This window comes from Acomys minous (assembly GCF_964271855.1).
Source record: "Acomys minous genome assembly, chromosome: 3".
Classification (NCBI taxonomy): Eukaryota; Metazoa; Chordata; class Mammalia; order Rodentia; family Muridae; genus Acomys; species Acomys minous.
In genome coordinates this window covers 134,431,903-134,456,467 of record NC_140485.1, presented here as the reverse complement: position 1 = coordinate 134,456,467, position 24,565 = coordinate 134,431,903, and the positions used below count along the sequence as shown (strand labels likewise).

Below are 24,565 nucleotides of genomic sequence, written 5' to 3'. Positions count from 1 at the left end.
CTGGACTCACTCTGTAGCCCGGGCTGGCCTCGAACTCACAGAGATCCACCTGCCTCAGCCTCCTTGAGTGCTGGGATTACAGATGTGTACCACTGTGCCTGAACGGCTTAATTTTTTTTTGAACTTTTATTGAAAATGTTTTTTTCTCACTTGATGGAGTTTTCCCTTCCTCTACTTCCAATGCCTCCCATCCCATCCATTTTCTGTCTCTCATTAGAAAACAAACAGGCTTCTAAAGGATAATAATAAAATAAGGTAAAACAAAAATTAACACACAAGAATAGGACAAAACAGAAGGAAAAGAGCCCAAGAAAAGGTGCGTGTGCGCACACACACACACATACAAACAGCAGCAACAACAACAAAAACTATAGATGCACAGACCCACATTGTCACATTCAAGAATCCCATAAAAAATTTAACTGGTAGCTAACATATAATGCAAATGACCTATATAGGGTAAAAAAAAGATAAAAGAAAAAAACGCATAAACAAAAAATAGATTAAAAAGAGAAAGAGAAGCCCTGAAGTGGCAGTATGAGACAAAGAAGCTGTAAAGATGCCACTGAGTTTGTTTGCTGTTGGCCATCTACTGTTGACCTTTAAAAGGCGTCCGAGTCACACATAATGAGCCTCGAATTCTTTGCAAGTGCATGACGCAGTGGCTTGGTGCACTGTCCCAAAGCAGAGCAACTGTCAATGTTTTCACTGCTCAACAGCAACTCTGCTACCAGTCACCATGCCTCCTATGCCCTGCACCCCCACCCCCTGCTCCCCCATAGCCCCGCCTTCACCCCCTGCCCCCACCCCCTTGCCCGCCCCCCCCCCACCTGTTCTCTCTACTGATGCACCTGTGACAGATATTTCCTATGTATCATATAACACATGGTCTTTGAGGCTGCCGTCTTTTGCCTGAACATTATCTTCAAGGTCAACCATATACTAGTAGCAATGTATTAATTATGTGTTAATCTTTAGGACCTCAAAACACACAGCTAAATGTAATAAAATGCATTTTATTATTTTAAATATAAATAAACAACAATAAAAATAAAACCTAAAAAACAAAACAAACCTGAAACAGGGAGTGATGAATTAACTTACTCTGAGTTCCAATTTACTCGCTACATTTCTATGAAGACGTATGAACTGTAAATGTTATATACAAACCAAAACCAACACCAACCTTTGCTTTATTATTTATTTGTCAGCTGATGTTTCATCACACATTATTAAACTCGCTTTCTAGGATCCTTCCCTTTAAGCTACTACTTTGTAGATCAATGGCCATGAGTTAAAGTCACATAAAAACATGACCAATCACCTCTATGGTACTCTCGAACTGAACTTAGACTGTTCAAAAAAAAAAAAAAGGGTTATTCTGTTTTTATTCAGTGTTGATCTAATGTGCCGTCATTCTGAAAAATTGCAATACTAGTAATTACAGCTGGCATTGCCACATGGAGAGCATGGACTCTAAAGCGCATGAGTCACATGGGCAACATGAAGACACACATGTTCCTAGGCACTGTCAGCGACTCAGAGCCATTAAGGCACTCAAAACACACATCTTCAAGTATGACAAAACATGATTTAGCCTGCATTCCCTGATTCATCAGACAATCAAATATGAGGATCAAGCTGCACATTTAATGGTTAAAATCTTATGAGCAGACTCAGTGTTACCACAGACAAGCTAACCTTCGAGTGCACAAGACTGACACTGAGCTGTGTGCACTGAGGCCTGGCACTTGTACTTACACACTTCTAGCGAGTACTTCACGGCTTCACCTTTACATGAGATACTTTTTTTCTTTTTTTTAAAAGCTTTTCATACATGACTATATGTGCTCACTCCTTACAGGGATACTGCCAGCATCCACCAGGCAAAGTGTGACCAAGATAAACTCCAAGAGCCGACAACAACAAAAATCAGAAAAAAAAACAAACAAGTCTAGGAAATTATTTCCTCAGTTCAACCCATAGCCTTCCACAGTACTGCATAATGAAACATCTACAGGCCACATAAATACGCCCACAGGACCGGGTTCCCTGGTGTTCGCTATGGCTATAGCATCGCAGATGACACACAGTTATACCGTGGAGGACTCTGAGTAAAGAGTGATTTCCTTGACCTAGTCAGAAACAAAGGTCACACGGAATGTTTGCTAGTGATCATTTGAAGATGAAGAGAATTAAAAATGTGTATCCAAATTAAATTTACCCTTAACTTCAAGGGTTTTTGTCATCACTAAGCGCATTTGTGCAAAGTGCGCCTTGATCTCTAGCAAATATCACAGGTAGGATGGGAGATGTGAGTTTTGCTCTCAAGGGGCCCAATTGCTTTGCTAACTGGCTTCCTTCTCCCCGCAGCCCTCCACCCCTGCCTTCTCTTTCCTCATTGGGCCCTTTGAGTTTTCCCTCTGCAGGACAGCCCTGTGGCGACATACTCCTCCCCAGGGGCACAGCCATCTGCACTGAACTGAGCCCAGGACAAGGTCTGGATGTGCCACCGATTTTCTTCCTAATGAAATTCAAGGGGAACTGGCAGTGCGTGTTACTTGTCAGAGGACAAAGGGCTGAAATTCCACGTTCTAGGATCCAATTGGTATGACGTCATTCAAGTGCACCTCTGTTAGCAACTTGAAGCCTTTGGTTTGACAGTTCAAGATCAAGCGTTGTAGAAAAGGCCCACCAGCTGGAGAGATGGCTTAGCACTTAAGAGCACTGGCTGCTCTTCCAGAGGTCCTGAGTTCAATTCCCAGCAACCACATGGTGGCTCACATCCATCTGTAATAGGATCTGATGCCCTCTTCTGGTGTGCATGAAGACAGTGTACTCATATGTACACATAAAATAAATCTTTAAAAAAAGAAAAGGCCCACCAGTTTCACCCACTAAGTTGACTATAAAATGACAACCAGGCCTTGATATAAGCCAAGTAAAACACCAACTGAAGGCCAGTATGTTCACATAATGACAGTACATGACAGAGATGGTAGGTCTGGCTCCTTAGCTCCAGAGGAAGTGACTATAGCCCACAATTTTGAAACAACTTAACAGGTATACAAATTAAAACAAAGGAATGTATCAAAGAGCCTCAGCGTGAGTAATCCAACCAGTTACAAACCGTGTCTGGAAAGGATGGAAACCTTGTGTCTATTTGCCACTAGGAGCTGCAGAATCTATGAACTCTGGGCCAACATGAAGCCAACTGTGCTTCACTGCACAGCCCTGTGATTACTTCACAGCCCCGTGCTCAGTTAAGTTACAGCCTGGACCAAGTTTGGAGACTTGCTTTTACTTTCTTTTCAGGAACATGACAGAGCCCATCTTTGAGGGAACTCAAAAGTTGTCGGGAAAGCCATACTCAGTGGTTTTTCAAGGTCATGTGATATTTGTCGATCTATATGGGTATTTCAACCACATCATAAACATGGTTGCTGTACATCGTTTGCTCATTTCCTAAACTCTGTACTCACCTTCTGCTACTTTATTTCCATTTATAATAAGAAAAGCATGCCAATCCTAATTCCATTCTCTCTTGTTAATTGTTTCCTCATAAAATTTCTTTCTTCAAAGTTGTTCAATAAAGATAATTTTTTTGGGGGGGGAAGGTTTAACATTTAAAAAAGAGAGAGAGAGAACTGTGGGGCTGTGAACATGGCTCAACAGGTAGGGGTAGCCACATGATGGGAGCGGAGAAGCAACTCCTGTAGGATGCCCTCTACCCTGCTACCCACGAACGCAGTGGCACTCCTGCCCTCCTCCACAAATTCATGAAGGTTCAAAAAGATGTTTCTGAAGGAAAATGGCCCATGCCCTACAGCCCTGTGTCGGCGGCACACCTCTATTGGTTTCAAACACATTCACCAACAAGGCTAATATCTACCTGAAGAGGCAAAGGTCTGACTACTTCATGAAGACCTCCATGAAGGACCGCTTCCCTCCCCACACCAGAAAACAAGGTCAGCCTACTACTAGTCCAGACACCATGACAGCCGTGGGAAGAGGAGCCGACAGATCTGTGCAGACTGCAGTTTTTTGTTTCTTAACACTTCAAAGTAGCCAGGAAGGTGCACACTTGAATGAGTATCTCAAGGCAGGGAAAGCAAGGGCCGAATGACCTCAGTGATGTCCTAGCACTGTGTTTACCAGTGTATATTACAACTCTCTCAACAGTTTAAGAACTACAAAACTACCAGCAAGCTAAGAGAAGACACTGAGGCGACGTGTTCCAGGGTAAAGGCTCAAGCTGAGGTCCAGGGCCTAATGTTCAATCAATGACACAGAAGTATGCCAGACAGCTGATGTGTGTGTGTGTGTGTGTGTGTGTGTGTGTGTGTGTGTTCCATTTTCTTCAGTGCTATGCCCACTGGTAAGCTTCCACTCTACCTACCCCATGAAAGCAACCCTAAGCACAATGCACCATGAACAAAATAGGACATAAGAACAGGAGAGAAATGTGAGAAGACCCGAAGAGACCAAGCAGTATGGGAAGAGAATAATGGGAGGGGAAGATGATCAAGACCCATTATATAAATGCACGAGACTATGAAAGAATAAAAATAAATGGCTGCCTGCCTGGAGAAAGCCAACTGTTTGGTTGGGGCAGCGGAGTGTGCTGGACCACTTCCCCAGCATCTGGGACACTGTAAGGTATGTCCTGGTACGTACAGTGTTTGCCTGCAAGACAGCAATGATTTCCCATTCTGAATGCTATTGCAATGCTAAATATTCTTGGGCTTGTATTTTTTGTTTCTGTTTCTCTGTTGTGACAAGTTACAGGGAAAAGGCACTTTAAAGTGAGCTACTCTTAAGTGGAGAAGGAGATCTGACTTTCATACAAACTCTCGTGCCCCATATTTGACCATGTCTCTTGGATGGGGAGGCCTGTTGGCACTCAGAGGAAGGATAACAGGTCACCAAGAAGAGACTCGATACCCTATGAGCATATACAGGGGGAGGAGGTCCCCCTCAGTCACAGACATAGGGGAGGGGAGTAGGGGGAAAGCAGGAGGGAGGGAGGAAGCAAGGGATGGGCTAACAATTGAGATGTAATATGAATAAATTAATAAAAAATAATTAGTAGAAAAAAAATAAAGTGAGCTCCTCCTCTAGGCCTTCAGAAATGCTTCATAACAAATGAAAGCTTTTAAGATCAGGTCTTGCTGAAGCCAGATGCAAAGGTGCTTCGGACTCAACAATTCCACTCAGTGTCTGTGCTGGCTAGAGAGGAGAAGGGTGTAGAAATAGTTACAGAGGCGCTAGGGTTAGGGTTAGGCGGTCGGGGTGCACTCTCATTTACTAGCTAAATCTCACCACTAGAGGGCACAGGGAACAGGAGGTAGTCAGGACAGGGTCACCAACTAGATAAAGAACAACCTAAAAAACACTTCAAAAAATTAACAATACAAGACACTTCCTACTTTATACTTTGTATATGCCTTTCAGATGTACAGTGAGTCAAACACTACTGTTCTTCTGACGCCTCACCCATCTATGCACACATGTTCACTGAAATAAGTACTTTGTAATTCACCAGTGCAATGAAGTTTCTAACAGTGGTCAATACATTATCAAGTGTAAGAGCAGATCCATAAAATAGCCTTTAAAAAAAATACTCATTTTAAGATGTATTTATTTGTGCCGGGCGTGGTGGCGAATGCCTTTAATCCCAGCACTGGGAAGGTAGAGGCAGAGGCAGGTGGATGACCTGCACAAGAGGGCATCAGAACACAGAATAGATGGTTGTGAGCCAACATGTGGGTGCTGGGAATTGAACTCAGGATCTCTGTAAGTCTTTGCCGTCTCTCCAGCCCCCCTGAAAATAGCCTTTTAAAAAGTCACACACTCTGTCTCTCTCTCTCCCTCCATCCCTCCCTTTGGTATTTTGGGCTCAAAAAACCTGCAAGAGGCTGAAACAAATTCACAAAACTGAGCCATTCTATGAAGGCTCTAAAGAACACTAAGCAGTAATTTTAAAGAGCAATGCAGGCCAAAATGACTTACAAATGCTTTTATATACTTATTACCCTTAGCACCTTTTAGAAAACACAGCCACGCCACTCTGGCTTGCTCTCCCCAGTCTCTCTGTGGTCTTAGTTTTGTGTTGGTGGGGCACTTTTAAGACTCACTTTCCTAAAGGGAAGAGTTGGCCCTGATGAGTAAATATTAGGTGCCACCGTTCCAGGTCCTAACAAGTTTCATAAACTAAAAAGGAAAGAAAGAAAATATTGGCTGTAAGCTATTTCCTGTGGGAATATTGAAGATAGCAATATATTTTTTTAAAAAAGGGAAAAAATCTACAAGGCGTTGTGAAAGGTGAGGCATCCAATTAAAACACACGTGTGGTGTGTGTGTGTGTGTAAACATCTATTTCTAGTTGTGAATTATATTGTTAGGAACTATTTTGAGATGTTAAACTAAAAGTATAAAAGAGGAAAGAGGAAGCATTTGTCATTGGGGAAGGTAGGACACCGTGACTCAACCAATGCCAGACAGAATAGGTAGGTGTCTGCTCAGGCTGCTTTTGTGGGTATCTCACACTGCCTCAAAAGGTGGGGCTCTGTGACCACGCCCTTGTCCACTAGGCCAATCAAGTCAAGCTTTACAGAGGAAAATAAAAGGATCAGAGAACTGTCCAGAGGAAAAACAAAACAAATGTGGCATAACTGAGTAAGCAGAACGTTTGCCTCAGTCTTATATTTGTACAAAGGTGATCCTACAAGCCCTGGTTAGCCCTTTAAAATCCTTTCTGATGTCTAGTTGGAAAGCACCTAGGTAAGACCCCTGTGTACCACCCCTGCTGATTTGGCATACTCAAATTAGCTGGAGACTGGCTAAAAGGAAACTGGTGTATTCTCAGTTCACAGCTAACCTTCATCTGTTATTCTTCCACATGTGCAAATTTCCACACCCACAGGCCTGCTTTAACTACCACATAAATGGAATTGTTCCAGGAATGGAGGAAGCTCCTTTCTGGCCCTACAAAGCCCACTCATTTGGAAATCACTCTTACATAGACCACAGGGGGAATTACTCCTTTTCTTTGTCCCAGGGCTTTGGAATGTGAGTCCTGGGCAAGCCGACCGTGCACTCTTCTGCACACGAAGTCTCCTCTCAGGCCCTCTGGTGCAGCAGTAAAAGGCACACTCACGGCACTGCTCTTTTCAGCTGTGACCTTCCAGATGAAGGGACAACTGTAGCTGCCCTCTTCAGACACGCAGCCATTCCCTTCCTACGTGTTAAACTAGACAGACTGGAAATCCCAATACTCCAGGAACTACAGTTCTGGGTTAGCGGTCATCTCCTTTCTCCTCCAAACACGACTCTTTTGAGATCTTGAATTCTTAACTGAATTCTGATATTATGAAATTGTTCATAATATGCTCAAATTCTAAGTATCATATGGTGGGGCCATAACAAGAATTTAAAAATATATAAATACAATGAGTCAGACACAACCCCAAGCAGTGATTAACACAATTTATTTCGAGGATTAACAACTTTTAAAGCATGAATATATTCAAGGAAAAAGTCTTTGTTTTTCTCAATTTCAAAATAGACCTTTTTCAAGTACCATGTGGGGTGGGGGTAATCTACTTGAAAAACCTGATTTCCTCTCTTTATTGCATAAGAATTCAGCAATACTGACTTATTCAAGAAACTGGACATGACTCAGACAATGAACAGGAGGAGGAAGCTCTCTAGTACCTCTCACCCTGAAATCAGACACAGCCATCTCTCCATGATGATCCCTCAACCTGGGACAAGAGTTGCAGATGTACAGAATGCTTTTAAAACCCTATACAACTCCAAGCACCACGCAACGTCACTTCCTCTGACTCTGGGTTCTCACACAGAATTCTGAATAACTCCTTAGTTGCTACAGTTTCCATAGAGCAGCGGGGACTGTCCAGGCCATAAAGAGCTTAGTAAGTGCCTCAGTGTGGAAGTGCTAAGGGCTCCTCACACAATACTCAGGGAAGTTCTCAACTCCAATTTCTGTAAAAGCTACAAGGGTCATTGTTAAGACATCTATTCAGTCTGGACCTTCCCATTCTTACTCACCTATCTCATATTTCAGTCAGGCAGATGTGAGGTTTTTTTTTTATTTGATGTTGCTAATTGTGTGAAAAATGAGAGGCTTTAAGGTCACATTATATTTTCTAAAGTCTATGTGTACTAAGCCTCTGAAATAGTAAAGAACGAGTCACAGAAAATATAAATATTACCAGGTTTGTTTGTAGGGTTATTTTGTTTTTTGATAGCATGACAAAGTGAATCAAAACCACCATGGCTGCACAGATTTACAGAGCTCCCAGGTAATAGGCTACTTTTTACTGAGAGGCGATCTCACAGTGGCTCCTTGCTGTGATCTAGCAGTAATGTGACTGGATTTTCCTTGCATGGTCCATTGGCTCAGATATTAATGAGAGTATGGGCATCACACATTTGTTCATCTGAAAGGGCAGGAGTGTAGACTGCTCTGTTCAATGGTTTGCAGTAAACTACAGTAATTTTAAGTTTCACTGTTGTAAAAGCCAAAGTGATTTGACAATTTTGCTCCACAAATATAGACTCTGTCACTCTGCTGTGTCCACTCTTGCTACTACGTTCTAGGATTGTAAATAGCTACCAGGTTTAATCTTGGGCTCTTATGGATGGAGTCACTATTGGCCCTCAAAATATTATGAGGTTCCTCAGACCTTTTAAGAAAGAAATCTGGCCAGGCAGTGGTAGTACCCCCCCCCCCTTTTAATCCCAGCACTCTGGAAGAAGAGGCTGACAGATGTCTGAGTTCAGCCTGTCTTCAGAGTGAGTTACAGGCCAGCCAGGGCTACACAAAAAAACCCTGTCTCAAAAAACAAGAAGGAAGTCTGGACACAGATATGCACTGACAAGAGGATGGCTCGAAGACACAACATGGCAGAAGACAGCAGACAGACACCAGCATGAGGGATGTGCAATTCGAGGACAGTTCAGGGATTCCTGAGAACTGCCCAAAGACGCAAGGGAGGGTTTGTCTCCAGGGTCTTCCGGGAAGGCAGGGCTTTGCTGACATGCTGCTAGCTACTACTTCTTGGTTTATGGTTACAGCAGCCCCAGGTAGGTAATCAACACGGTCCACGTATTAATACCCACGTTTCTAAAACCGAGAACTACAGCTTTAGAAAACAGTTTTGAAGCCAGTAAAGTCTGAGTGGAAGAGGACCTGCATGCAATCCTAGAATGGTGGTCAAGGGGGCACTGTCTCATTTAAAAAGAACGGTGGTATCTGAGCCTCTTCCTCGGTAACTATTTCTAAAAATAAATTGTGTACAATGTTTGCCACACAGGGATTAAAACTGCCTCCTTTTCTCCAAGCCCTTCTCTGCCTGTAATGAGAAAACTAACAGTTGTCAACTATTCCAAGTGTGAGTATGCCACTCAGTCCTCAGTGAGGGTCTCAGCATGATGTTGGTTAACACAACAGCTCCATTCTACACGTCTCAGCCCCACAGAAAGGTCTAGTTTACATAGCACATGTATTAAACTAGCCTTCTAAACTGTAAAGGACAAATCCAGATTTTACTATTACCATAGCTAATGTAAAAACGACACCCCATCCCCAGACATAGGAAACACCCCATTATCAAAACATAGCAGAGTAACATTTTATTTCATGTAATAATCATAAACAAAATAACTAGATTTGCTAAGATTAGCCAAAATATAAGTTTACCTAATGAATTATATTGAGTGTCTGAGGGACAGACTGGGCAGCGATGTGGCCAGTATTTAGTAATGAGTTTGATGACTCTGGAAACGGTGTCACGAAATGATGTAGACTGAGTCTACTTGAATAATTGAAGAACCCAGTTATGTATTTTAATAAGATAAAATAACTGCAAATTAACCCTCACCACTAAGCACAAAGGCTAGCCTCTAAACTCTGTGTAAACACAGTGGCAAGTAAGCATTAATATTTATGGATGTATATATACTAAAACGTCACCATCCCTTTGTTTATTTCATCTAAGCCAGATGGACTATTTATAGAATAGTTTTATACAAGAAAGCATATTACTAAATCTTGATTATACACAAAATGCATGAAACATTGAGTTTTAGAAGATGTCGAGACTACAACCTCAAATTCAAATCTACAAAGAAGTCCTCACTGGCTACAAACCATCCTCAAGGGAAATGGAAAAGGGCTCTCATATTTTATTTGTGAGCAGGGTGTTTTCTAAATGAAACCTTATTTAGCAGGTATGTAGTGTAAACCTGCCTTCAGGCAAGTTGAAAGTATATCACTGCATAAACTTAAAACACTAGGAGGTACATAAGGTGAGTTCTTAAGATAATATAAAAGGAGGAATAACATGCATGGGTGCAACCACAAAAGGGGGGCTTGAGTGGTTAATGCAACTATAAATCCTAGAAAGCCAGGTCGGGCGTTTACCAATTTCTAAGTCTGCTAACAGGGTTCCAATCTTCGCTGAAACATACATTAGGAGACTTAGGGAAGCCACTTATGCCTGTGGTTTTCATTTCTCTTAAGCAAAACATGCATACTACAAAGACTACTTCCTAGGGTGGCCACAGGACTGCATCACATCCACAATGTAAATATTCCACTTCCCAACACAGTTCACGTCCTGAGTAGCTATGGGTATCTTCTGAGATAAAGACTGTTTAGATACGAAGAAGTAAAGACTGGAGGTTCAGTAGCTTGCCCAAGACATTCTAACAACTGTTAAAGCCAGTGTTTAAAACTCAAAAGCAGTACTTTATTTTAAATGCATTATTTTAAAAAGTGTTCCAATATTGTTAGATTTGTCATCTCTCCTCCCCGCAGTTCCTCATTTCTTCAACTTGTCACTCACAAAACAGAAAACTTAAAATAATACTTTTATTTTTGTTGGTGTTGCTTTAAAGACATGGACTCACTATGTGATTTTGGTTGAACTCAAGATCTTAACTGCTTCAGGCACCTGCGTGGCCTGTGTTCTACAACATTAAGCAAGTTAAGGTATTAAAATGCTGGCAACAGCCCAAAGGCCAGCCAGGGAAGGCAACCCTTTTTGAACGCAAGCCACAGTTCCAGGTGTCAGTGCTGCCTGCTCCACTGCAGGGAAAGGAAAAGACCCAACACAACAGTGCCAGATAGGGCAGAAGAGGACAAAGAACAGTTTACACTTTTCCACTGCACTCAGTATTCAGTAATTCTGCTCTGGTGGGTGCAATCAATTTCAGATGAAAACTATTAGGAGGAGGAGGGGGCAAGGGGGGGAGGATCCATGTTGAACACACACTTTTCAATAACTGCCACCCTCACATCACACTGTACTAGTAATTAAAAGTAACCTCGAGATGATTTAACGTACATGGAAGAAGACTAAGTACATGGAAGAAGACATGAGTAGATTTTGGTACCCGATGGGAAGTCCCCTGCAGATTGCCTCAGAGGACAATGTGTCTGCCATTAAGCCATGCATCTGGCTATGTGCAAATATATTCTCCATTTCCTACATGAAACATAACATTTTATACAATTTGAAATAATCCATTACCCCTTCCCTCTTTGATATAAAACCAAAGAGAGAAAGGCAGAGAAGGAGAGAGGGAGGGAAAGGAAGAGACTCAATGTTTTTGTTCTCTTATCTTTTAGAACAAAGCAAAGTAATTCCAAGGCTTAGAAAGGCTGGTCTACACTCAGAGGAAGGATAGCAGGCTACCAAGAAGAGACTTGATACCCTATGAGCATATACAGGGGTTGGAGGTCCCCCTCAGGAACAGTCATAGGGGAGGGGAGTAGGGGGAAAGCGGGAAGGAGGGAGGAATGGGAGGATAACAAGGGATGGGATAACAATTGAGATGTAATATGAATATATTAATAAATATATATATATAAATAAAAAAAAAAAGAAAATCCATTTTCATATGAGAGAGAGAAAAACCAAAAAGCTGGTCTAAGCGAGGAGCCTCTCTAGAGAAAGCACTGATTTGTGTTGCTTCCTGATGAAAGACCATCTACATCATCCTACATTAGTCCTAACCAAGTTACCTATTATAATCTGGTCCACTAAAGGTTCTTGCTGCAATTGAAATATTCAATAACACAGTAAGGTAAAAGCTTGAACTATCCTATAGAAAGCACATGTAAGTGAAGAAAATGCTTCTGGTAGTCACTTTATGGTCTCTCTTTCATTCTTTTCTTTGTGCAGTCGTTAATTTTTATAGTATGAACTTAAACTATGATGACTTCCCTACATTAGTCACCAGTAGGGAGAATGAGGCAGAGAGACCGTCATGAGTTCAAGGCCAGCCTAAACTACAGAGTTAGACCCGAACCTAAAATTGTGAGGGGGGAAGGAACATATTCAATGTAGATCTGAAGTGTAACTATGTGGGTAGGAGTAAACAAAAAATACACACTGAGAAAGGTGTGTCTGTAACTTATTCACACATTTCTATGGGTGAGCTCAGAAGATCCTTGAGTCTGCAGTGACTACCTCGGCTGGCTCCCTACAATTTTCAGAGGGGCAGGGACAACTGCTAATACCTCCTAACAGCAGGGAGCCACAGGGAGCAGCACACTGCAAATCACTTTCTGTGTGTGCCCTCATTACAGTGTGGTGTTATTGATTCTAGAATCTACCCCCAGGAAGTTGTGCCAGATCAAAGAATCGTTTCTAACCTTTCATTAAATTTCTGATTTTGTTTGTTTGTTTAGATGGGAACTTGACATTTCTACTGGCCACAGCTCATATGGTTTAAAAGACGCTGTATTTGATATAAAAGCATCTGCAAGAATACTTGGGAAAACCATAGTTCTATGCCACCCTGCAACATCTGTGATTAAATAATTCAGTGTTTTATCTGCCTGCCTTAAAAATGAGTTACAGATATTTGTTCTCCTCTTTCTACAGTAAGTAAGCACAATACTTGTTTATAAAGGGAAAAATCTAAAAGGTGCTGAAATATTTTACTAACACAGCACCTAGTAATCATGTCTTACTAATAATATAAAAGCATGTAAGGTACAGCAAAAATATATTAAATTGAATATAAAATGCCCCTGGCTCAAAGGTCAAGCATGCCATCTGATTACACAGTGAGGAAAATATCATCCTTGGAATCCTTTACTCAGAGTGGACGTGTACTAGACGGACGATCAATGTACCCAAGTCCACTCAGGCATAGTAATGCTCATGCACGCTCCTTGAACCGCTTCCTGTCTACTTATTCAGTCTCCTTTTCTTTGACTCTATGACCCTTTTAATTCTAAATATCACTGAGTCAGGAATTATCTTACAGCAATTAGTATGGTTTACTGGAATCTTTTCCCATTTCTGAGCACTGCTGTTTGCATTTTATCCAATGAAATTCACTATTTTTTAAAAAGTAACTTACAAAATACTGCTCCCAGTCTTAAACAATGCTAGATGTCTGGCTCATAAAATGTAATTTGTCACATGAGTGAAGGTGGAACATTTAGTAAGGCCGCAGAATTCCCAGATGAGAGGAACTACTCTGATAAGAATAAAATATTGGTGAAATTACCGTGAGTTCTGAAGAGGCCATTTACACTGCTTGGCCCTTCCAGTGACTTCAGTTTGTCACCTCCCTACAGTGACAGAAAATGAGCACCCTATCCAGAGCACTGCAGATCAAAATGACTCTGTTACATGTTTCTACACATTGTAGCAGCTACTGACTGCAGTGCACACACTAAGGCTAAGATCAAAGCTCACACTTAATGAAACTTGTACCCAGTTTTTAGAAAGTTATTTCAGTCTGCTAGAAAGCAGAGTGTGGCATCAACCTACCACTCCACACATTAAAACTACATGGGACTGTTGGGGTGCAGCTCAGTGGGAGAACACCCAACAAGAAGCTGCCCAGGGCTGATGATCCCCAGCACCAAACAAAGGCCCCAGGTGAGCAGGGTCTCTAGAGTACTGCCTGCAAAACCACAAAGACTGTGTATGCTAAGTGGTTGGACCACTCCTCATGTATTTCCAATTGTGATCAAAGGTACAGAAAATGTGGCAGGTACTAAGCCAAACTTATCAAAATAAAACAATTAACTTTTCTCTTGAGTGTTTACAAAGCAAGAAGGAAACACTAGTTAAGTGGTTTGGGCTGGGCATGTCCTTTCCTAATGTTGTATTAGCAAGACAAGGACAAGGGCGAAGTAATTTCTTTTAACTCGAAAGAAAGAGTGTCCCCAGACATACTGAAGAGGACACAATGCTGATAACTGACTCGTTGAACTTATACTTTCTGGAACCTTCAAACCAGTGCAAGTATAACCCTTCTCGAGTACCAGAGAGAAGGCCAAAAGCTTAGAATTAAAAACAAAAATCACTAAGAATAAGTCTTATTTATACTGCTACTTAACTTGAATGAACATCCCTTGATTGTGATCAGAGTAAATGGAACAGTCATTGCAGAAACTATACTCAGAACCGTTTCCTTAGTCAAAGCCAGTCAGTCTTTCCTGCACATTTACTTTGCCCCAAGGCTGCAATCTTGACTGTTGAAAGATCCTAAGGAAGGACATGAAATCAAATCAAACTATTACCTGAGTTATTCTGGAACTAAATATTTAAACCCTTCTACTCTTACCTGTCTTCCCCAAATAAGCAAACAGATTCTGTCCTACTGGTCTGTACCTAGGCCACGTGAGAAAGGACTGTTTGGCCACAGTGCTTCTCCTGGCTGTCTAGAGCATCACCGGAAGCGCTCACAAACAAGTCTATTCTAAATGGCTGCTGTGCTCTGGTACAGCTCAAAAATCCTACACAGAGCAAGGGCTGCACCGCCAGGAATACAAAGGGAAGGAAATGCCTGCTCACAGGACCATATGCAAGCTGCCCACTAGAAACTAAAAACACATGGCTTTCCCCATGTATATACTGTATGTGGCGATCTCAAAAGAAAACAGCAAATCAATGAAACTTAAGGGCAAAAAAGCTAGTAGGAAGCCAACCCTAAATTCTTTTCCCCTTCTATCATAGAGCCCAGTCTAAACACTGTCACCCGGAGCCTACAGAACACTGATGGAGGCTTTATTTCTGCTACACTAAAATCACTTAAGCTACCCATATCAGATCACATTTTGTGTAATTAAGAAACTCATGGCAGGCACATGAACTAAGCTTCTTAATGACAGTATCATCTACACAGAACAACAAATAGTGTGAAAAACTGGAAGCACTTAATGTAAAATACATGCACTTGGCTTCATGTTTAGCTGTGTTAAAGCACTGCAGAACTGTCTCTCGGCCAATATAGTTCTAATTTTTTACTTTACATTAATCAAGATTAAATGTTAATTTACTCAATGTTTCAAATTTTCTCTCAAGTTTTAAAGAGTATCTCATTCAACTTTAAAAAACATTCTTTTTCTCTGTATGAGCATAGAGACAGACATACAGAGAAACTACATGTCTTACACAATAAATACACATAGATATTGCGTACATATTAATCAGTCTGTATAGTTATATCAAAGTACAGGCTTTTATCACCACACAACTCTTCATTGTTGTTAAGGGGTAATGGGTAACTTCCACAGCTAAACGCATGCTACTAACAGTTCAGTTTTTAAGAATTTGTAGGTTAAAAAAATACAATTCCTAGAACACTGTTATCAAACAAATAAGTTTTATTGGCATCTAAAAACAAAATTCACCCAACATTGAAACGTTGTTTGCTTTTTTTTTCTTTTTTACTTACTGCAGTATGAGGAACAAATCACACACACTTACTTTGGAAGAACAGAGACCATAGTGGAGATTTTTACAAAATCACTTTTTAAAATCTCTGTATTATGCTCCTCAAGAATCTAGAGCAGTCCTTGCATAAAATGTCACAGCTTTGTCTGTCACTTTAAAATCCTGCAGCAGCCTAGCGATATGAAGATGTGCCACACCTTGCTGTTCTGAAATACGTCATCATTGCCATACCCAACCCAATGACAGTGTCTAAAACCCTTCTCTTCCATAGGAAGTCTCCGACAAGCTGTTAGCATCTCCTTGACGTTAAAGAATCTGGGGCAACATTTATACTTTATCAGAAAAATAAAAAATGTTTACCTACCATGTTCATATTAAGAACAATGTCTATACAAGTCAGTTGTACAGTTATTTTAAGAGAAAGGGGAACATGAACATCAGATAAACGTGAACAGCTGTGGTGCAGTCAGCCATTAACCTCTTACAGAGATGACAACTGTACGAAAGGTTTCTTTTACCTACTGAGCGACGTTATGTCCCCTCAGTCTCTGTGCTCTCTACCACCGCTCCACTTTCTACACCAGCAGCTGTGCCACTCTCCTCCTTGTCTACGTCACCTGAAGACGCCAGTTTCTCATAGAGTTCAGTCTCCTTCTGTACTGGTAAAGGCGGTGGCTGAGCATGTCTCTCTGTAGTTTCACCATTAACTTGAGGCACATTATCACCTTTTCGTTGAGAAGTGGCCCCTTCGAAATAATCAAAAACCCGAGCATGAGGAGGGGGAACCCAAGTGTTTTGAATTCTATCTCGTCCAAGACGACTTCCATTAATTTCTCTGCAGAAATCAAAATCTCTGTCATCCCTATCCCTCTGCCTCTCCCAGGGTCTTCTGCGGTCATCAAAATCTCTGTGAACTTCCTGCCCAAATCCTCTGTTCCAAGGACCACTTCTAGGATCAAATCGGTAATTTCCAGCCCGAAATCTACCTCTTTCTTCATGTAAGCCTTTTGGACCACCAAAGACAGGCAGAACTCGATGCTCTCTCTCATCAAAATCTCTATGCCCCCAAGGCTTCTCTGGGGGAAAGCCAAAGTGGTCTCGTCGACCAAGATGATCTAGACCTGGCCTCACAAGATTCTCTCTCATGTCCACAGGTGGTCTTCCAAAATGATCCCTACCATCTAGCGGAGGCCTTCCAGGGCCTTCTCTGGGATCTATAGGTCGCCCAACCACATCCCTAACATCCACCGGAGGAGGTCTATTAATGCCCTCCCTGGCCTCTATAGGAGGAAATCGGTAATCTCTATCCCCTTCCTGCTGAATATTGTCATTCCCAAGTGGTATTCTTTTATCTGGGTTGGGAATATTGTCTATACTTGGTCTTCCAGGAGCCAGAAAAGGTCTTTCTGGCTGACTGAAAAGATCTCCGGGAGGAAAAGGTCCACGGGGTGGTGGATGAAGAGCTGCATCAAGTACCGATGGGGGAGGGATGCCCCGTTGTGGGGGAATTCCAGGCTGTAGTAAAGGGAATCTTGGTCCAGGAGCCTGTGGTATCAGTCCTGGACGAATGTCTAACATTGGCAATGCAGGCATTCTTTGAGCAGGGATGGTTAAGGGCGGTAAGTTTTGAGGTCCAATCGGTGGCTGTGTTCCCAAAAGTCCAGCAGGATTTGAAACATTTGGTGGCTGTAGTCCTACAAGTCCAGAGTTGTTAGGCATGTTCGGAGGCAGGACTCCAAGAAGTCCGGAACCGCTGGACACATTTGGTGGCTGTATGCCCAAAATTCCAGAGTTATTTAGAATATTTGGTGGCTGGGCTCCCATCATCGCAGCACTGCTGGAAACATTGGCTGGCCGAACCCCAAGTATTTCAGAATTACTTGATACATTTGGTCTCTGCACGCACAGGATCCCAGAGGTGCTTGAGGGCCCAGGTGGCTGTGCTAACATTGCAGCACTACTTGGAATATCATTTGGAATCACTAAAATGGAAAGAGAAGAAATCATCTAAAGTAACAATTACTGTTATGAAAAGGAAATAAATTATTAATGCTATAAATTTCACTAATGAACTTCCGCTCCTTCCCACTTCAAGAATCAGGCTTTATGAGATACAGGATGAACAGCAGACCTAAGATCACTAATAGCACACAGGGTGAAATGTACATGTTAATACCTCAGTGGAGCTGTCACCTAAAATACTTGGCATAAACATTTTCCACTAAGATACCAAATAGTTGGACCATTAAAAATTGCTTAATGCTTCCAAATACCATCTCTAGATAGATAACATTCTGGTATAGTATTTGGTATGAGCTATTCCACCCGCTAAGAGCTACTCACCCTTATCTTCCTATAAATAAACACTTTGTGCAATCTTATGCTGACAACAATGCCCAAGAACAGCACTACAGGCCTCCAAAGGGGGAGTATGGGTCTTAATGAAAATGTTCCCCCCCCCCAAAAAAATCAGTATTATTCTGAATAGAATGTCATCTGTAAATTGTCTTAACAGCACTAGACATTAAAGTAAGGGGCCTTGCGCATGCTTGGCAAGCACCTACCACTGAGCTATGTCTACAACTCTTTAGAATGTCACTTATGAAAGTGAGATTGCAGGGCATGGGGAAAAGAGTGATTCCTGTCAGTCAGTCAGTCAGTCAGTCAGTCAATCAATCAATCAATGAGATAAAATAAAAAGCATTTTGCATGTGTACTACTCCAAAATTTAGAACTAATCTTCAAAAAAACCAATTATGGTGTTAATTTTATGTCTAGAGTTTCATAGTCACTGCGTTTGTTTTTACCTGGTCTGGTATTCTCACCAGAAGGAATCTGGTGCTCTGTAAGGTGAGGTACTTTTTCTTCAGGCTCTGCTTTACTGGGAGGATTAAAAACATTTCCTGCTGGTAGAGTTGAAGGAGCAAGACTGCTGGCAACAGAACCACCTGGTAAAACAAGGCTACCAAATCCAACATCTTTCACAGTTTCTGGGGTCATGGACAATGGTGGTTGCACTAAAGCTGTTTAAACAGGACAAAAATTTATTTCAGACTTAATTTATGAGCTGAATTTTCTGGTAATTTGAGTGTTTACTTAATGGCATCTCTGCATTACTCCACTACATTATATAATAACCAGTGCTCAAAATGACTAGTCATAGTAAGGAGGTTCAGCCCTATTTATAATGCTTTGTTATTTTAGAATAGAGAAAAGAAAATCTTAAATATTTTCGCCAAAAGGTCTGCTAAGGAAGAATAACTAGTGAAAAAAAATCCTAGTAACTAACACACACACACACACACACACAAAACTAATTTTCTAAGAAGGCCAGCTAAGTGTATACTAAATACACAGAAATGATTAGCAGAAACAGACAAGTAAATATCATAATGAATGTCTGGCTCATCTTGAAATTACAATGGAGTCCTTTATATTCATTACCTTCATCAAAGGAGCTTAGAAAAGGTGAGTATAAAGCTAAGCATAAAGCACTCTGTTCAAAGGCAGCCGGTAAAAAACTCTCTTCAGGTGTATGTCATCTACATAATGAACGCACTTAGAAGGTCTGGTTTAGGGTATGACATTTAAAAACCGTTAAGTCATTTTTGGGAACTTTAAGCAGGAATGTTGAAATAACCAGACAATCTGTAGTATACTACAGAGGTGGAACACTGGAACAAAGCCACTGGGATCATGAATAAAAATTGTGGGAATGGAGCACAATTCTGTGCACTGTTAATTGATCCCAAGCATGGAAACTATAATTATTGAGAGACAGGCTATAGCATAAGCCTCTTAAAGGGGTCAATTAAAAAACAACTTCTAAACACTATGCAATTTTCAGGAAGATTTTAAAGCTACCTAAAGAATGAGACAAAAACATCTTAAAATTTAATGGAAATGAATTTAGAGTTTTAAGAAAATAACAAACATCCCAATTTATTACATTGTGTTCTCAGAAAGTTCTTTGGAGGGGATGGAGAGATGGCTCAGAGGTTAAGGGCACTGATGCTCCACCAGAGGTCCTGAGTTCAATTCCCAGCAATCACACAGTGGCTCACAACCATCTATAATGAGATCTTATGCCCTCTTCTGGCCTATAGGTATACATTCAGGCAGAGCACTGCATACATTTTTTTTTAAAAAGGTTCTTTGGAATCTAATTTTTAAAGCAGGATTGTCCAAAACTACTGAATGCTTGTTCAGAAGCCCTGTGTTTAGTAACAGGAAAAAGGCAATACAAACTTAAAAGTGAATGTCTATAAATCTTGGCTTTGCAATCCTCTTGATTAGCATTCTGAAGGCTCTTCAGGTCTGGAGGGCAGTACCACCCATTTCACTACTTCCAGTGTCTATGACTCTAAGTCTATACCGCATGGACAGAGGTAAGCATTTATGCTATCATCCTCAGTGACAACAGACACAAGCATAAGAACAGCTAGGTAAAACACAAGCTATGCTTTACAGTGTACATTTATATTTTCTCTATTAAAATACATACTTCCCAGTCTTATCCACAGAAAAATTTTCCACCTAACAAAACCCTCAGAGCAAACATAATCTAGCAGACAGACTGTGGTAACCGTCATTCTGCATTAGAAGTGTCTGGCTCAGACTACAATGAAAGACACAGTATGAACTGGGAACAACAAGGCTAAAATCCCTGAGGAGCGAAGGCAGTTAACTCCAAGGCACAGAGAAGCGACACATGCTAAGGTGGAAGCATCTGAGCATGAAGAGCAGAGAAGACGGCTGGTGGCAAGTAAAGTACTAATTCATGAATACACAGACTGGAAATGAAGAAACACAAAGAGATGAGGGTCAGAGATGACAAGCAACAGAAGCCCTTCCTGCCCTTCAGTCATGAACGCCACGGCATGTGTTGTTGGCAGCTAGGGGAAAGGCGTGCTATCCACCCTGACTTCCCTGTGCACTGCACCTCAAGGTGACTAATCACAATCAGCTGGCAAAGTCTTCTTTATACTAAAAACAAAATCCTAACAAAGAAAGGCAAAAGGAATTACTATTTAGAAATATAACCAATCTGTAATTAATGATAGACAGATTTAACCAGTAAATAAATAAAAACATTAAAAACTTAATAGGCAAACATTTTCAAAGGCCTAGTTTCAATACTTGAATAACCTCAAGAATCTTAACATTGTTAAATATGTAAGAAAGTTCCAAGTCTAAACAAGCCCTAAATTAAAGTATATATTTATTATAATTAAGATATAGATTCATCTACTCTAGCTAAATCCCACTCTGGTGGGGATGACGATAAGGCATGCTGTGCACAAGCACGGACAGGGGTTATACAAATAATTTCTGTACTTTCTGCCTGATTGTGCTATAATCCTCAAACTGCTGAAAAAAGTATTGTCTGTTTTGTTCAAAGTGAACAAGAACAAAAAAAGGCACTAGTATGACACAATCCAAGTCTAAGGAGCTTTGCTTGTATTCCCATGGGGGGGAAGAGGGGACCCATAATGGAAGCATGTCTTCATGCTACCTTCCACCTTACAGCAACCTTAACTCTGGGAAGGAGCTGCTCACCCATCAGTCATCAGGGATCATGGACTGAAGGGTGATCTGACAGGATGGCTCTAGGTGAAGATATTTACAATAAAGAGAACAAAACAAAATCTCGATGGAGATGGGAGGACATGCTGTGAAACTTGACTGAACAAAGTGGATTAGGAAATAACATTCTGAGACAACAAGGAAATAAGACTAAGAACTTGTGATATACTATTAATTTTCAGAAATCATCTAACATGCATCTGTTGAAACACTAGTATTTTACAGGAATGAGCACAAACATACTCCCTAGGATAAAAACAGACTTTGTAAATCAAAAACTCACATGTTGGTACTACCGGTGGTATCGCAGGGGGAGGGACCACAGGCGGGGGAACTGGAGGTGGCATAAAACCTACACGGGAGAAAAGGATCAAAGTATATGGCTGAAACAAAAACATGTGTACATCTACTACATAGTACAAAGAAAATTACTCACTTTAAATCAAATGGTTCAGAAGCTGTAAATCAACTTCCACATTTCCTTGCTGTTTGAGGATGGGGTCCTCACTACCCAGCTGCTGTGGAAACCATGGGCTAAGTCACTCTGCTTCAATGTCCTGAGGAATCAGGACCTCAGTGCTCCACTACACTAGCAAAACCAGTCTTAAAATGGCCTCAAATACCATGATGATGGATTTGCAATATTTTCCACTTAAAATGACTTCTATACATACTTTGATTCCTAGAAACCAGATAAAGCAGTGATCCTTATCATAACATTCTACTTATTTATTCACTCACTCACATCCTGGAGAAATGCTCTGTGCTGCTGATCCACACAATCAACTAGGGAACCAAGCTTGTGCTGGGATGCTGATCGCAGGGAGAGTGCTGAATCTATCTCAAGCTACTGGTCACAGGAGATAACATAATGCTACCCATCTGCCAGCCATTTTATTAGACACATTATATTGTTTACTCCTAGGTTAAAATATTTTGCTAATATTGATGATATGTAAGATATAAATAAATTCCTTACCAGGAGGTGGCTGTGAAGGGTTAAAACTTGCTCGTAGAAACGGAGGTGGAGGGATTGGGCTGAATCCAGGAGGGGGGACCGGCATCGACACAGGAAATGCTGGTGGAACTAAACTAACTGCAGGAACCGCTGGTGCTACTGGAATCTTTTTTAAGTAGAAGAATGTCTGTTAGCCAGTTTAGTCACCTGAGCTGATTACTGCAATATGGCACACTAAAGGCAAATCACACCTTTTAAAAAGGGAAGTAATAAATGCCACTGCAATTAAGTCTTTCCTTTTGTATTCTTTTTGCAGACAGTGTTAGTCAATAGCTAAGCTACCTGGATAGTGTAAGGAACCTCCTCCAATCAGATGGCAGGAGAACCAGCTAAGCACTGAGGCTTGGGCTCAGGCTTCAACACCTGCCCACTCCACTAGGCTGCTCTGGGAAGGAAGCAAGCCAGTACCAAATTCTTAAAACCTTATAATCTTAACAAATATCTTTTATTCATCATAGCTACAAAAAAAACTCCAAGCTTCTCTCCAGCATGGCTTTGCCTCATTCCTAAACCTTGAATGTTAACAAGTCTGCTCAGCATCTCATTCAATTGCCTAAAGAGCACTTTAAAGGTCACACGCACAAAACAAAATGAATTCTCAATTGTTATTCCCAAGAGAATTCTTCTCCCATCATTTCCCAGTCTCAGAAAATAGAAGTTCCGTACTTCTAATTTCTTGGACCAAGCATCTTTCCCTCCTTTTTTCACATCTTTAAATCCAACAATTTAGGAAATCCCATTAGTTGTACCGGCGAAGTCATCCACTACCTGCTACTTCTCTTCCCTTTCATTACAGTCTTTTCCATGTCACAATCATCTCTCATCTCTCTTGCTTCAGCTATTTTCACCCCATCTCTTCTTTTATGAATGTCCGGTATAGCCCATTCACTCTAAGCACCATCCTGTGAAACACTTACCATGCCTTCCCTCTGACCCGCCTCCTCCAGTGGTTCCCTGCACTAGAATAAAAGATGAGCTCCCCTGAGAGCTCAGCTTACAAGCATGACTCCAGCCCACTCCAGGCAAAAGACCTTCAGCTGGATTTCCTCTGCTTGTAATGCTCTTTCTCAGATCTGGGAATGGCTACTTTGTTCACCTCCCAGACCACCACTTGAAGATGTGGTCAGCTATGCAGACATTCCTGACCAACCATATACTAGTCTTTATTATCCAAAGGATCTCATCCTATTTTGCCTTCCCTGTCTCCCAAATGACAATGAAAGCTCTGTGTTTACCATGGATGTACCCCAAGCCCCAGGGCTCCAAACACAGTGTGTACCTCAGCACTAGCATCAGTGCATAATTAATACTAAACACTTAAGTATAAATAATTCTACTTCCAACAATGACTTTTCAAAATATTTGACTACATCCACTAAAATAACTATTAATATAATAAACTTATCAAATAACGATACTGATAGAAATCTGCTTACACAGAAAGCATGAATCTAAGGAAAATACTGCAACTCTAAGGGCATTATAACCTTTGTGTGTTTAGTACAATAATGCCAGTGCACCTGCAGAACTTTAATACCTGAAAGACAGGTTATCTGTCCTAATGTGGACAACAGCCTCCACTGTCACACAGGAATAAAGTCTGAGAGGAAAATGTCAGGCGACTAAGAAGCCAGCTAGTACTAACCTGCAGCATGGCGACAGGCGGAGGGAAGACTTCTGCCTGTGTTGTGACCACTGTCTCCTTTTCAACAGGAGCTGGACTCTGTGTTGTCTGGACCGTCTCTTTCACGGGTTCTGAGGTTTTCACAGTTTCCCATTCTAAACAAATATTTAAAATTGATTTCCTTTAAACACAGCCTTTCAGTTTTTTTCGTTTACATTATATCTAAACCCTTGCCTGTCTATCTCCATACACACACACACACACACACATGTATATATATGCATATATATGCATATACACATATATATATGTACACACAAACACACAAAAACACACACACACACACACACACACACACACACCTCTGGGCAAATCCAAAAAGAGTAACACACAAGATAAAAATGACAACACTGAGCTGAAGCAGAGACATACCTTACAGATAGCCTGACTATGAGAAAAGCTGCCCTTTTCTGTATGTCATCAACTACAACTAACGAAGTATTAATACAGAGAAATCTTCCAGAGAAGCCAAGAACATAATTAGCTGAGTGTATGGCATATGTCCACAGCCGACCACTTAGAGGTGTTAACCTGCCAAGGACA

The 24,565-nt window shown here is 41.2% G+C and overlaps 1 protein-coding gene across 6 annotated transcripts in view; it reads right to left on the bottom strand.

The window, feature by feature from the left end:
* SCAF8 (SR-related CTD associated factor 8) overlaps positions 1-24,565 on the bottom strand; it is a 189,112-nt gene that overhangs the window by 96,638 nt on the left and 67,909 nt on the right. For 4 of the 6 annotated variants that reach the window (XR_014778138.1, XR_014778139.1, XR_014778140.1 and 1 more), the window contains exons 17-21: positions 23,984-24,117; positions 22,300-22,444; positions 21,604-21,672; positions 18,542-18,757; positions 16,253-17,716 (exon numbers count right to left, since the gene is read on the bottom strand). Coding sequence is in view for 3 of the 6 variants with exons in the window: in XM_084776443.1 (XP_084632569.1) it covers positions 16,266-17,716; positions 18,542-18,757; positions 21,604-21,672; positions 22,300-22,444; positions 23,984-24,117 (2,015 nt within the window). In the remaining 3 variants the exon portion in view is untranslated. Of the gene's footprint in view, positions 1-15,646; positions 17,717-18,541; positions 18,758-21,603; positions 21,673-22,299; positions 22,445-23,983; positions 24,118-24,565 lie in introns of those variants that run through there. The other 2 variants (XM_084776444.1, XM_084776445.1) reach the window with 1 other exon arrangement.